The sequence below is a fragment of the Convolutriloba macropyga genome, chromosome 2, assembly GCF_964194025.1.
Source record: "Convolutriloba macropyga chromosome 2, txConMacr16.3, whole genome shotgun sequence".
In the NCBI taxonomy this organism is placed as follows: Eukaryota; Metazoa; Xenacoelomorpha; order Acoela; family Convolutidae; genus Convolutriloba; species Convolutriloba macropyga.
This window is the reverse complement of record NC_134469.1, coordinates 56,493,365-56,506,840: the sequence shown is the minus strand read 5'-3', so window position 1 is coordinate 56,506,840 and position 13,476 is coordinate 56,493,365. Positions and strand designations below refer to the sequence as shown.

The 13,476-nt window shown below is 36.1% G+C and overlaps 1 protein-coding gene across 1 annotated transcript in view; it reads right to left on the bottom strand.

Annotated features, from left to right (window-relative positions):
- LOC142334939 (telomerase protein component 1-like) overlaps window positions 1-12,773 on the bottom strand; it is a 230,261-nt gene extending 217,488 nt beyond the window's left edge. The window contains exons 1-6 of the mRNA XM_075383268.1: window positions 12,587-12,773; window positions 10,853-11,061; window positions 8,593-8,689; window positions 4,740-5,008; window positions 1,334-1,609; window positions 499-944 (exon numbers count right to left, since the gene is read on the bottom strand). Of these exons, the coding sequence (XP_075239383.1) occupies window positions 499-944; window positions 1,334-1,609; window positions 4,740-5,008; window positions 8,593-8,689; window positions 10,853-11,061; window positions 12,587-12,698 (1,409 nt within the window). The 5' untranslated portion in view covers window positions 12,699-12,773. The remainder of the gene's footprint in view (window positions 1-498; window positions 945-1,333; window positions 1,610-4,739; window positions 5,009-8,592; window positions 8,690-10,852; window positions 11,062-12,586) is intronic.
- Window positions 12,774-13,476: the final 703 nt, after the last annotated feature.

Sequence of the window (13,476 nt, the reverse complement as noted above, 5' to 3'; positions counted from 1 at the left end):
CTCAGCTTACAGCTTCGCAGCTATAATCAAACTTCTGAAATAAAATTTTAAAAAAAACGGTTTTAAAAACTCGCACGTGAACACAAAATTTCGCTCGCTTGCAGAAATTTTTTTCACATCTCAATTTCTCGCTCTCTCGACGCGTTTCATTTCCCGCTTCAAAATTTACTCCAACGAAAGTGATTTTGAAAGTTCTTCTCTAATACTCTTCTTCGAGTCCTAAGAAAGGAGAGCACCTAACTAATAGCCGTTGAGAGGCTGACTTATTATTAATAATTGCTACAAACTTCGTTTGAGAGCAAATAAAAACCTCAAGAAAACCAAACCCCTCTTCGAGTCGTAATAAGACCGATAGAAAACCAATGCTCCTCTTCAAGTCTTAAAAAACCCACGAACACCACAATATAGCTACGCTCAGCATACAGCTTCGCAGTATAATAAACAATAGAACTCATATTAATTCGTACAATAGTAGCACAGCAGTTACTAAATTCTAACCCAAACTCGATCACTGAGTGGAGCACTTGGGGTCTAGTCAGTGCATTTTGTATATCACTATCACATTCACAGTAGAATTCCTCCTCTTGACAATTGTTTGGCTTAGGTGGATCAGGTAGATGCACTTTGACTTTATCAAGCTGATAGGCTTTATCGATAGCTGACACATGTTGCAACTGTGCGTTGTTGCCCCGCTCAGCTATAAATTGCAGTAACTGTTCGGAGAATCCGGCGATATAAATATCATTGGCATGCGCGAACATATGTTCTTCATCTTGGTCCGGAGATTCCAGCCTCACTTTGGCAGAAGCCCCTGACAGATCAACATTGACAAAGAGCAAGTTGGGATTCACGAACCGGCGATATTTGTTGAGAAAGTTGTCTACTAATTTGAACTGAGATTCATTGTCTTCGTCCTCTCGAGTCAAGATCACCAGGTTGTCAATCTGATAAAAAGAATTTCTTTAAAAAACTGTATATAAACAAAATGTGACAATAGTCTGACAAAAAACAGTACCCTCTCAGCATAACCCGTCGCCATGCACTTAAAATTCATACACAATGCACATTTATAAACGCAAGGTTTAAAATCAGGCAATCATCATTTGCAGTAGTCTATGAAAATGCGAGTTGTTAAGTCAAGTTCCTGAGTAACTGTTTCCAAACATTTGAGGAAATGATCATAGAGGGAGGGCAAAAACGGATACACATTGTACTGTTAGCTGATCCCTAATTAAATTAGTTGTAACCCAATTTAAGGAAACTGCAAAAGGAGGCATTGATAAGAAAGCAGTGTAAGATAAGATATTGAAAACGTTCGACAAAACGAGCCTACCTTTTGCTGTTTCTTGATGAGATCCCACAAAATTGCCTCGGGAAACTTGGTTCGACCTCTATCTTGAATTGCAACAGAAGTGGAATCAGATCCCTCCTCAGCAACGGGTCTTCCACTAGCTTTAGCAGCCAATTTGAGTACTCGTTGCGTCCTTTCAAGAATGTTGTCTTTGCTTAATTGTATCTGCTCTGAGCCATTCTCGTGGAATATATGGAAGGTACTGCTTTCACAAGCGTGTTGACACATCAGACCCAAAAGAACACCAACTTCAACCATCTAAACATATGGCCTTATTGCATTTTGAAAAATGCGAGGTAGTTATGATTTGAGATTATTTTATGCTAAAACTAATTAAAACAATTCAACAGCTTTTGCTACTCTCGATGCTACAGCTACACGAAATCCAAAAGCCGTATCACAAAATCCATTTTGAGCAAAGGAACAAATTGTGGTGATTTTACCAAAAACACAGGATTTCTCTGCTCGCAAACTCGACAAAATGCTTAAGATAGCCACGATTGATCAGTTTGAAGTTAACTGGTATCGATAGCAAATTAATAAACTGATTAAGCTAATTACGTCTAATTGAACCTAAGAAAATGCACAAAAATTAAGCGCCAATTTTTCTCGATTCGATTGCTAAGTTCAATACTCCCTTCTAACGGCAGAAAAAGATATTAGTTCCAGTTCCAAACATAGCCGGCAGATTGCCTGAAAATAGCCGCGATAGACGCTTAAGGCCTACCATGAATTGAAACAACTTAAAAAAAAGATTGACACATCGACCACCAGGTTTTAAAGACCACTAGACTTTTTGTGAGACACATTTGCTCTACAAGGAAAAAGCCCTAATGGAGCCTTTTCAGAATATATATTCGATATTAAAACGCAAGACTCTAATACTCAGAAAATAGGGCAAATAAGTTTGGCACTACTTAGATGCACACCATTGACCTTCAATTAGTAAATGTTCATAAAATTTAAAGTTCCATAAGTGAGTACAGAAGTCATTTTTTGAGTGAGGTAAATCACGCAATTGACCTAACAGAAGAAATGACGTCACACAGACAAATTTTAACTGCAAAGCACTAGAAGTCGAAGAAGTCACTGAAAAAGTCAATTCCAAGAAGTCAGGGTAAGACGAAACAAAAATCTGATAGACAAAATAAAAAAAACATAACCGGCAGATTTCCGGAAAATAGCAACCGCTGATTCCAATAGGCATGATTGGGATTGAAAGAATAGAAGATATTGAAAAAGATTTTTGTACAAAAACATTTTTAAGTCCGATTTATTTTGATGGCATTTCATAGTTGAACATACTTCTGTTTCTTAGAGAGAGGCTACAGGGGCTACTATCAATACCAATAAGCATTAGAGATGGTAACTAAGAATTATAGGAACGACGTTCAAATAGCGGGCATCTAAAATTGGGCTTTATGGGTTTATCCCGTTTCTATTTCTGACATCCATTTTTGTACTAACTCTGTTCATTTTCAATTGCTTTGCTGAGCAACTAATTTTCAAATTCATTTTTAGCAGAATGAGAGATGAGAGAAAATAGCCTAGAGAGGTCAAAAAGATTTCCCGCAAAAAGTCGAAAAAGCGGCAAAATGGTAAAGCGCAAAGTTCGACGAAAAAATAGGAGCGCTATAATAGCCGGCTGAGAAGATGAGGGCGGCTATTAAAAACATACCCGGCAGATTGCCAGAAAATAGCCTCCGTTGATTCCAATAAGCATGATTGGGATTGAAAGAATAGAAGATATTGAAAAAAAGAAGATTTTTGTACAAAAACATTTTTTTAAGTCCTATTTATTTTGATGGCATTTCATAAATGAACATACTTCTGTTTCTTAGAGAGAGGCTACAGGGGCTACTATCAATACCAATAAGCATTAGAGATGGTAACTAAGACTGATCGGAACGACGTTCAAATAGCGGACAGCTAAAATTGGGCTTTATGGGTTTATCGCGTTTCGATTTCTGACTTCAATTTTTTATACTGACTCTGGTCATTTTGAATTGCTTTGCTGAGCAACTAATTTTCAAATTCACTTTTAGGAGAATGAGAGAAACTAGCCTAGAGAAGTCAAAAAGACTTCACGCAAAATGTCGAAAAAGCGGCAAACTGGTAAAGCGAAAAAAGTTCGACAAGTAAAAAAATAGGAGCGCTATAATAGCCGGCTGAGAAGATGAGGGCGGCTATTAAAAACATACCCGGCAGATTGCCAGAAAATAGCCTCCGTTGATTCCAATAAGCATGATTGGGATTGAAAGAATAGAAGATATTGAAAAAAAAAGATTTTTGTACAAAAACATTTTTTTAAGTCCTATTTATTTTGATGGCATTTCATAGTTGAACATACTTCTGTTTCTTAGAGAGAGGCTAAAGGGGCTACTATCAATACCAATAAGCATTAGAGATGGTACCTAAGACTGATCGGAACGACGTTCAAATAGCGGACAGCTAAAATTGGGCTTTATGGGTTTATCGCGTTTCGATTTCTGACTTCAATTTTTTATACTGACTCTGGTCATTTTGAATTGCTTTGCTGAGCAACTAATTTTCAAATTCACTTTTAGCAGAATGAGAGAAACTAGCCTAGAGAAGTCAAAAAGACTTCACGCAAAATGTCGAAAAAGCGGCAAACTGGTAAAGCGAAAAAAGTTCGACAAGTAAAAAAAAAGGAGCGCTATAATAGCCGGCTGAGAAGATGAGGGCGGCTATTAAACATTGCAGGACAAGTCCTGAAATACAATTCAAAGAATTGAAGGAAAAAATTAGAAGTCAAAAAACAAACAAAATCATCTTGAAAAATTTAGAAACAAACAATCAAACAAACAAAACAAAGACATACTCATTGCTAAAACTCTTGAAGCTTTTACCCCTAAGGCAAAATTCAGGTGTTTTTTCAGGTAAATTTACCTGAACTTTACTTAGAGTGTGTGTGTTATTGTGTGCGCAATTTTATGTTTGCGTTATAGTCTGTATGTGCTACTGTGTGTGTGTTATTGTGTTTGTGCGTGTTGTTTTACGTGTGTTATTATGTGTGCTTTAATTTGTGTGTGTGTGTGTGTGTGTGTGTGTGTGTGTGTGTGTGTGTGTGTGTGTGGGTGGGTGGGGGGGGGTGGTTAACGATCCCCATGAAAGGTTTTAGTGAAGTGCATACATACTTGGAGACTGCCAAAGCTCTAGGGGGAACTGCTCATTGATTTAAGCCCTCTGTCTTGACCAGTATATTGCGTTTATCAAGAAGGAAAGTCAGTGGTCAGACGAAAAACTCTAGTACGAACCATTGCTTTAAAAAAGACTATTAGACCTATTACAAACTGCCAGACCAGCAAATAATTTGAAAGAAAATCAAAAACCATTCTGTCTGCATGTTCACCATATCACAATCTACCTGTTTTGGTTGTCCGAAAGCTCTGGCTGAAGTGCAGGGCTTGTACATACAATCAGACACATTGCAGAATATCAAAGTTTTATTTGGTATCGGATTGACGTTGTACATTGTGGCGATCTTCACACTCCTTCCCAGGGCCTTCTTGTAAGCAGCAATCTGGTTCCGGTTATACAGTAATGGCTTCGGTTTCTTTGTAAAGTAAACCTTCTTCTTCATGGATTTTGAGGCTTTTTTCTTGATAACAGGCTTCTTCACGGGCGATTCCTTCTCTGTATAACAACAGTTTCAAAAACTTTATTTGTATTTATAGAACCTCACAACCAATATGATCTCCTGATTTTAAATTTGGCATTCCTTATTTCAAAAACTTTGCATGGTATTCCGAATTACAAATAACATAGGCGAACTACTTTCAAGTTTTGTGACCAAGATACATTATTCACATAAAAATTACTGCTAACAGCCGTAACACACAAATTTAAAAAAAATATAGCCGACAGATTGCCGGAAATAGCCGCCGTTGACGCGCTTGATGCACATCGGGATTGGGGCAGAAAAAGCAAAAAAAGAATAAATTGACCAATTTTTTCAAGTTTTTTTTCAGTATCAAAAAGTGTTCTAATTTGGCGTGCACTTTCAGTTAGATTCTAAAATTATACGTACTTCAGCTTCTAAATTGAAAGCTAAAAAGCTTACTAACAATGTCAGCTAGCAGACACTCTAATGAACTTCGATAATCCAATTCTCAATGACGTAATGACCGGGGTCAATTAGTTTATCCCGTCTCTTTTGATTTTTTTACTTTGACAGTATTCACCACATTGCGTAATTCAATGCGTAAATTTAAAATCCATTCAGTTGAAACAGTGAGTTAAGTAAGTCAAAGTCAAACGTAAAAATCCCGACTTATGTAAAACGAAAACGTGATCAAAAGGTAAAGCGAATTAAAAAAAAACATAGCGGGACAAGTCCTGACGTACCATTCAAAATATTTTCACTGAATTAACACAAAAATAGACCTAGAACGGACAAATGAATTAGGAAAAACTGAAAAAAAATGAATGTCAAAATGCCGCATGTGCACAAAAAAACCACTAGCGAGAATGGAAATTTGTTTCAAACAAAACACTAGGCCTAAAATGAACTATGAATACATTGAGAAAACCATTTAGAAAAATTTCCTCTCCAAAAAATATAAAAACAGTAAAAATGAACGTGAAATTGCCGCCTGCGAACAAAAAACCACAAGCGAGAAAGCGATTTCTGGTTCAAAAACCGTTTTGTCACTCTACTTTGAAATCAGAGCGAAACAATTTCAAGCCGCAAAACAACTTGCTTTTCCGCTCCACTTCTTGTTTCGGCTACTCAAATTTGACTTCAAAAGTCATCAAAATGTGTGAACAGATCTAAAAAGACAGCGCCCCAATACAATTCAAATTCTTTGAATTGTAAAAAAAAGGACTAGTGTAAATTGTTTAAAAAAAATTTAAAGAAATTGTCGTTGGTTATATTTTTAAAGACAAAATAATATTGTTGACTGCTTTTATTTATTTCTTTGCCAAAATTCTGGTCAAATATTTCAAAACTCAGACTTTCATCAAAAACAGCACGAAATAAGTTTATTTAGTCCACTTTGATTAAATTTGCCGAAGTACACACCCAGACTCCTAACACAACTGTTGTAGATTCAAAAAATTCGACTTCCGTTGATAGTTCTCTGTAATTAAAACTTTTCCGTTTTTTGCTAACTCGTTCATTATCAAAAACGCAGCATGTATTTTTGATCTTTTAGCTAACAAATTTTCTTTATCTAATATTCGAAATATAGATGTTCCTAATGCACAAACAGTACAAGCAAGACTAGTTTTGGACAGATCTTGGACTTTTACAAACCAAAAAGAACTCGGATTGTAATCTGTCTTTTTTCAAATTAAATTAGTCTCTTAATCTTCTTTATACTAATAAAAGAACAGAAAATTTCAAATCAAAGCTCAGTAGTGATAGGTCCAATTGGCCTCTTACGCAGCTCCAAATAAGGGCATCTAGTTGTTTACTTGAAAACTTATGGTCATTTTGACAATGTCATTAAAATACTTGAGTTTTAAAAAATGGCTTATTGAACTTTGTCTATTTTTTTATTAAATTTGTCAACTTGTAGCTTAGTGTTAGCAAAAAAACGCTCCTTTTTTCCACTGATTTAATATTGAAACTATTGCGCCTTAAGTTATGGTTTTCTGGCTTCGACACTACTAGATGTAACATTTTTATTTTGCATTTGCCCATTTTCAAGTTTTCCAGTTTTGTCACATTATCACGTTATGGACATTTCATATTTCACAATATTGGCATTTAAATTAAAACACAATTGATAAAACTTAATTGCTTAAAGATATAGATTATGTTTTCAACGGCTTCGACACTACTTGTTTCAAGAAATTGATTGAATTTTTTTTTCAAATTTTGTATAATTGTTTTTTTTTTACTTTTTCTTTTTAGTCGTATGAATTTTCCTGCACAATGACCAGTTTTCGTTGGCTTTTCATGGAAGAATAGATGAGCCGATATTCTGATAATCAGTAGATAGCTAATGGCTTTCATGACTTTGAAAACAATTGTTTTCCAAAAAAAACAATTTTTAACTTCTCATTTTATGTTCCTCTTAGTCTGTTTGTTACCTAGACTCAATAATTGAAGGCCAAATATGATATTATTGGTGTCAAGGGAAGGTGTCAAAAGGGATTTGTGTCACAAAATCTAAGGTTTTTAAAGGATGCGTTATGACTTTACTGGCTTCGACACGGGTTTTTCACAAAAAAAAGTTAATTAATTATTAATTTTTGTCATATTTCACCTTCTTTTTGAAAACGTAAGACATATTCTGGATAATTGCAAGTCTTATGGGCGTCCTTTCGAGGATTAAACGAGCCTATTTAATTAATTCCTTTTGTAATTTATGGCTTTCATGACCTTGAAAATAATTTTCATTTTTGAAATAAAACAATTATTACTTAATTTTGCATTTTTTTCATTTTGTCGACTTGTTACCTAGTTTCCTTAATGAGAGGTCACATAATACATTATCGGTGTTTGAAGTGCAATCAAGCATATTTTGAGGGCCAAAGCATGGCTCTATGGCTTCAAAAGCGTTTTCTGGCAAGTTTTAAATGTTTTTTTGTTTGTTGTCTGGGTTGTTCTTTTTGTAACCGCATAAAAATTGAATACCGACGGTTCTTAATTCCCTTCTATAAATGTATTGCTAATCGTAAACCTATGGGATGTTTTAGTTGATTTCTAATGGTTTTCATTACTTTGAAATTATTTGCTTTTTAAAAATATAAGCCAGTTTTTTTCAACTTTACTGTTTTTGTTCTTTAGCGACTAATTGTTGCCAAGCCTTACTATGGACTGGTACCATATCTTTTCTAGTGAACTACCAGTTATCTTTTTCAGTTTCAGTTTTATCTAACGCTATTTTGAATTTTTTATTAAGTTTTTAAAGCGGACAAAGTTTTTGATGTAATTAATGTTTGTTGTTGTTGTTGTTTGATTTTGCTGTTCGTCTTGACTCGCTTTCCTCATTTGGTAGATAATTATGCCAAAATTGTGGATGAGCTGGGTCGGAACCTTATGTGCGATCACACATTACCGAGCCTCCTTGTTTGTTTACCTGTTTTGTGAGGACAGAGTTAAAAATCGGTCAAGCAAAAAATCGCATAAAAAGACTACAGGACTAACATAATTGCTACAAACTTTGTCTCAGAGCAATTAAATTGGGACTTTGTCAGTGAAATAGTCTGTGCTGGGTTGCAACATTAAAACTTTGAGAAAAATATTCCAACTTTACAGTTCTAACCTTTCTCTTCCTTCTCTAACTCCTTGATGAGATCGTCCAGGGCCACAAAGGCAGAGAAGAACCTGAATGGGAACTGCTTGCTGCGGATAATGGTTTTCTAAACAGAACACTCCAGGTTTTTTCAAATTGCTTTGATCATTTAATACGTTCATAATCAATTAAAGCTTTCAAAGATCGAAAGCTTCCGCGAAAAAGACTGCTGAGACCCCTTAGTAAAAAAATATTGGATCTTTTCCGTTTTCCGTTTGTGCCCCCAACTTAGTCGATGCATATTATTTGCCAAAATTTTGGCAAATAATATGCACCCCCCCCCCCCCCCCCCCCGACACGTGCCACATTTTAACATGATAGTTTACCATGTAATGATACGTGTTATTACTGTTTCCAAAATTTAGCAATCTTTTCTTCAAAAGTTCAGAAACTAATGACCTTCAAGCCATGTATCTCAACAATTATCTCGCTTGGATGATACATATGAAATTAAATAACGTAATGACGCACGTAACTTTGAGTAACAGAACAAGGATTAAACCATGTTACCATAGAAACTTTTCGGAAAGAAAACGTTAACGAAAGGTAAAAGGCAGAAGTCGACCGCCTTAAAAATAACCACTCGATTTGACAAAGGCGGCTATTCGCCAATCAAAATCAGCCAAGACGGACTGCAACAAAAACATAGCCGGCAGATTGACGGAAAATAGCCACCGTTCACGCACTTGATGCCCATCGGGATTGCAACAGAAAACGAGATAAATTAAGCGATTTTTTTTCTGTTTTTTTTTCAGTGTCAAGTGCTGTAATTTAACGTGCAGTTTCAGTTAATTTCTAAAACTATACCTAATTCAGCTTCTAAAATGCCTAAGCAAAATTGTAAAAAGCTTGATACCAATGTCAGCTAGCAAACGCTCTAATGAACTTTGATAATCTAATTCCCAATGACCGGGCTTTATTGGTTAATCCCGTCTCTTTTGATTTTGATCTTCTGACTTTGACAGTATTCACCATAAAGCGGAAGGTGAAAAAGGTAAAAAGCATAGCAGGACAAGTCCTGGCGTACAATTCAAAGAGTTTTCAATGACTAAACATAAAACTAGACCTAGAACGGCCTATGAGTGAATTGGGGAAAAATTAAAAAAAAAACAGAAAAAACCACTAGCGGAAGATGGAATTCCGGAAAAAGACTCGAAGCAGAAATCTACTTAAACGCCATCAAACTACTCACAAGACAAACGTGCCTCCACTAATTTATGATTATCTTAAAAAAACCATAAAACAAGAAGTAAAAACAAGAAAACCAGATCTGTTAAAATATGACAAAAAATCTGATCAAATTTTGTCATAAATCGAGGTTCCGAAATAGCTATCTCTAGCAAATTACTTCATCAAAACAACTAGTACTTACTTTAACTACTTATGAGAATTTTTAAAAAAAAGTATTTGAGGCCAAATCATAAGAAAATTGAGAAAAATAGTTTTAATTTTCGCCATTTTTGTCATATTTCTCATTAAAAAATGCTTCATATCCACAAACCTGTAACCACTTGTTGTCTAAAAATTAATTAAGTCATAGCGGTCTTTTCAATACCCATTTGAGGCAGCAAAACAAAAATAACAATCAATCGCAAAATCAGCAAAAAGCATGGAAAACCCCCAAATTAGCATAATAATTATTCTTATTTCCAGAAACCTTCAAAACACTGCCAAAACCATCCTTATATTAAAACAAAATCATAACCAAACCTCTCAACCAAAGAAAAATTGAAAAAAAACTGCTTTAAAAACCGCAAGTGAACAAAAAATTCGCACACCTCAATTTATCGCTCTCTAGAAAACAGCGACATGAACAAAAAACCCACTCTTTTCGCTCCACTCTTCATTTTGTTCAGCAAAAAGTCACTCTAAATTTTTTCACGTGTTTCATTTTCCGCTTCAAAATTCACTCAAAAATAAAATTGATTGAAAAAAGGACTTCTCCAATACTCCTCTTCGAGTCGTAAAAAAAGACAGAGCCCCAATATAATTTAAATTCTTTGAATTGTAAAAAGGAGAGTGCCTAAATAATAGCCGTTTGAGAGGCTGACGGCGGCTATTAAACACGCTACCTATAACCTTCACGTGCGGCATTGACCTTCACATCCTGTATTGCAACCACCCTATTAAAAATCACCGACGAAGACCGAATTGTAAAAATAAAACCACTATGATACCAATAATAGCATTGCTATCTTATTGCGGCTACTGATCAGTAATGAATTCAAACCTCATCAATAAGCTTTCGCACAACTTTCTTGTGGTGATGCTCTGAGATTCCTGCCTTGATCAGGTTCCTCAAGTTTCGCAGCATGGCCATGAAGGGCAACTTGTTGTGATCTAATAGTTCCTGCCACACCTCTGCTTTGTTACCTCTCGCTGACACTTGTGTCTCCCACGTCTCGGGAATCGCCAGTCGCATCCGCTTGCCTGCTTTGTCTAAACGCAAATTTTACAAAAACTGGACGTCTATGCCTCATTCACGTCAATCTTTACCAAACATAGTGAAATCGTATAAATTAGAGCTATAATTAAGCAGTACAGTGGTTTTAAGAACACTCGATCTCATACTCTCTAGCCGTTCATAAGCAAAAATTGCACAAATTTGACAACAGGAATCGAAATACTTAGGATCAAATTCCGAAAAAAATCAATCAACGCACTTGCCGTTGTTAAAATCACACCTGGCGGGAAGAAGCTAGAAATAGCTTGAACACCATGTAGCCCCTGAAATTGCATAAATCAAAAACATAACTGCCAAAATATGAATAACGGAAGATTAATTTCCTGAATATCGAAATCGACAGGAAAACAGAATTTTTAAACAAAGAGAATAATACTTAATTTATTACCGGAATTGAAACACCCGATGCACACACGTGCTTTGAAGCAAGTTCTCCGCCTCACTGCATTGGTATTGTCATAAAAAGTAAACATAGCCGGCAAACAGCCGCCGTTGACCCGCTTGACGAACATCGGTTTTAAAACAAAAAAAATCAATAAGGTGACAGAGGGGGTCAAGACAAAGAATCACCCTTCACACCTTGAAAAAGTCTCCTCAAAACATTTTCGGTGAATCTCAAACTTATAGACTAGTAAGCATTAGGATCTAAGAGAGCTGTTCCTCCACTCCGAGCGCTATCTGTTCATCCCGATTTTAAGGACAAGTCAAATGGTTCAGATCAAAAATCGACGAATCGCACAAAAATGAAAGACCGCAGGACAAATATAATTGCCAAAAAACTTCCTTTGGGAGCAATTAAAAACAAATAGCAAAAACGTTTTTTAACCAAGCAGTTCCGAGGTAAATTGTTTAAAAGTGTTGAATCCTGAGGGTTGAAGAAACTTGAATATATTTAAACTAAATTTTGCCGACACTATCATCCAAAACATTAAAATATCGGCAAAAACTAAACCAAATTTTGAAAACGCCATAGCTTAGAACAACAAAGACTAAGGAGACTGTTCTTCAACCATCTGGAAATTGAAACAAACGACTAATGTTGGGCAGATTTCTCTCAAACGACTGGCGAGCGGTTGGCTAGCTGTGGCTTAGTGGGGGCGGGTGACAGCTTTAGCTTAACTGAGGGGAGGGCCATTTGACTGAGCATGGGTGGATAAGGATGGAATCAGGAGGACGGGTTGGAATACTGGGGGGGGGGGGGAGTGGCGAGAAGTGGTGATGTGGGGGAGGAAGTGGAAGGGGGTTATGATGGCTGGGGTCAACCTCTCAGAACCACCTCTCACACCAAGAAATTATGTCTCTCAAACAGTTTTAGTGAATCGCATACTTAGAGATTAGTGAATCGTTGGGCTCTCAGAGAACTTTATGTCCTCCGAGCTTTACCTGTTTATCCCGTTTTTGAGGACGAAATGTCAAATGGTCAGACGAAAAGTTGGTGTACGCAAAATCAGGACTAAAATAATTGCTAGAAAATAAATTTCAGAGCAATTAATCAAGTACCTGAATCAAATACACCAGTCATTTGCAATTTGCTGAACTCTTCGGGTGTCTCTGGGTACTTCTTGCCCAAAATGCTCATTATATAATTCACGGGCTTCGTGATGTGAGTCATTCGAATCAACTGTTTCAGTGTGAACTTCTTTTTCTTGCCAGTATTCGAGGCCTAAAATGAAACGAACATGAATTTAGGAGTGGTAACAGATATATTTTCTGGTGAGCCGTCGGAAAATAGGTCCGGCAAACTAATGGGCCAGCAGATAAAACAGTTATCGTCAAACTTGACTGATGGAGATGAAGATACAAAACGTGTTTAAAAACAACAAAAACAGCGTTAAGCGTTCCCGGTTCAATTAATTGGCAATTGATTCATAGAGCATTTAACCGTTAATAATATCTTCAAAGTTGCCAAACAACTTTGGTTTTTCAAAGCAAAATTTGAAAAACACATTTTCAAAAATATGGGTCAAAATATTTGTCCGTAAAAATGGAACAAGCGCCGAAAAAAAAATCAACTGTCACCTTCGAACTCAGTTGAGATGAAATTTCAGTTGAGAGGAGCTGTATGCATGAAAGTAGGCTGTAAACAGATAACATAGCCGGCAGATTGCCGGAATAGCTTCGAAATAGACCTGCGTGCCATATAATAGAGATACAAAACAGATACAGATCTAAATTGAAAAAAAAATCGACGCCGCTCAAAAAACTAGGCTAAAAAACGTTCAGCGATAAACTAATAAAGCTTGCTAAAATTCATTCCACAGAAGCCTCTAATTAGGGACCTTTACTGCACATATGAGTTCCTTTCACCTTAAAAAAATTCAAATTAAACTTAAGTTTTAAAGTGCAAAAGTCATTTTATTGAGTGAGGTACGTACGATCAAAATCTAATC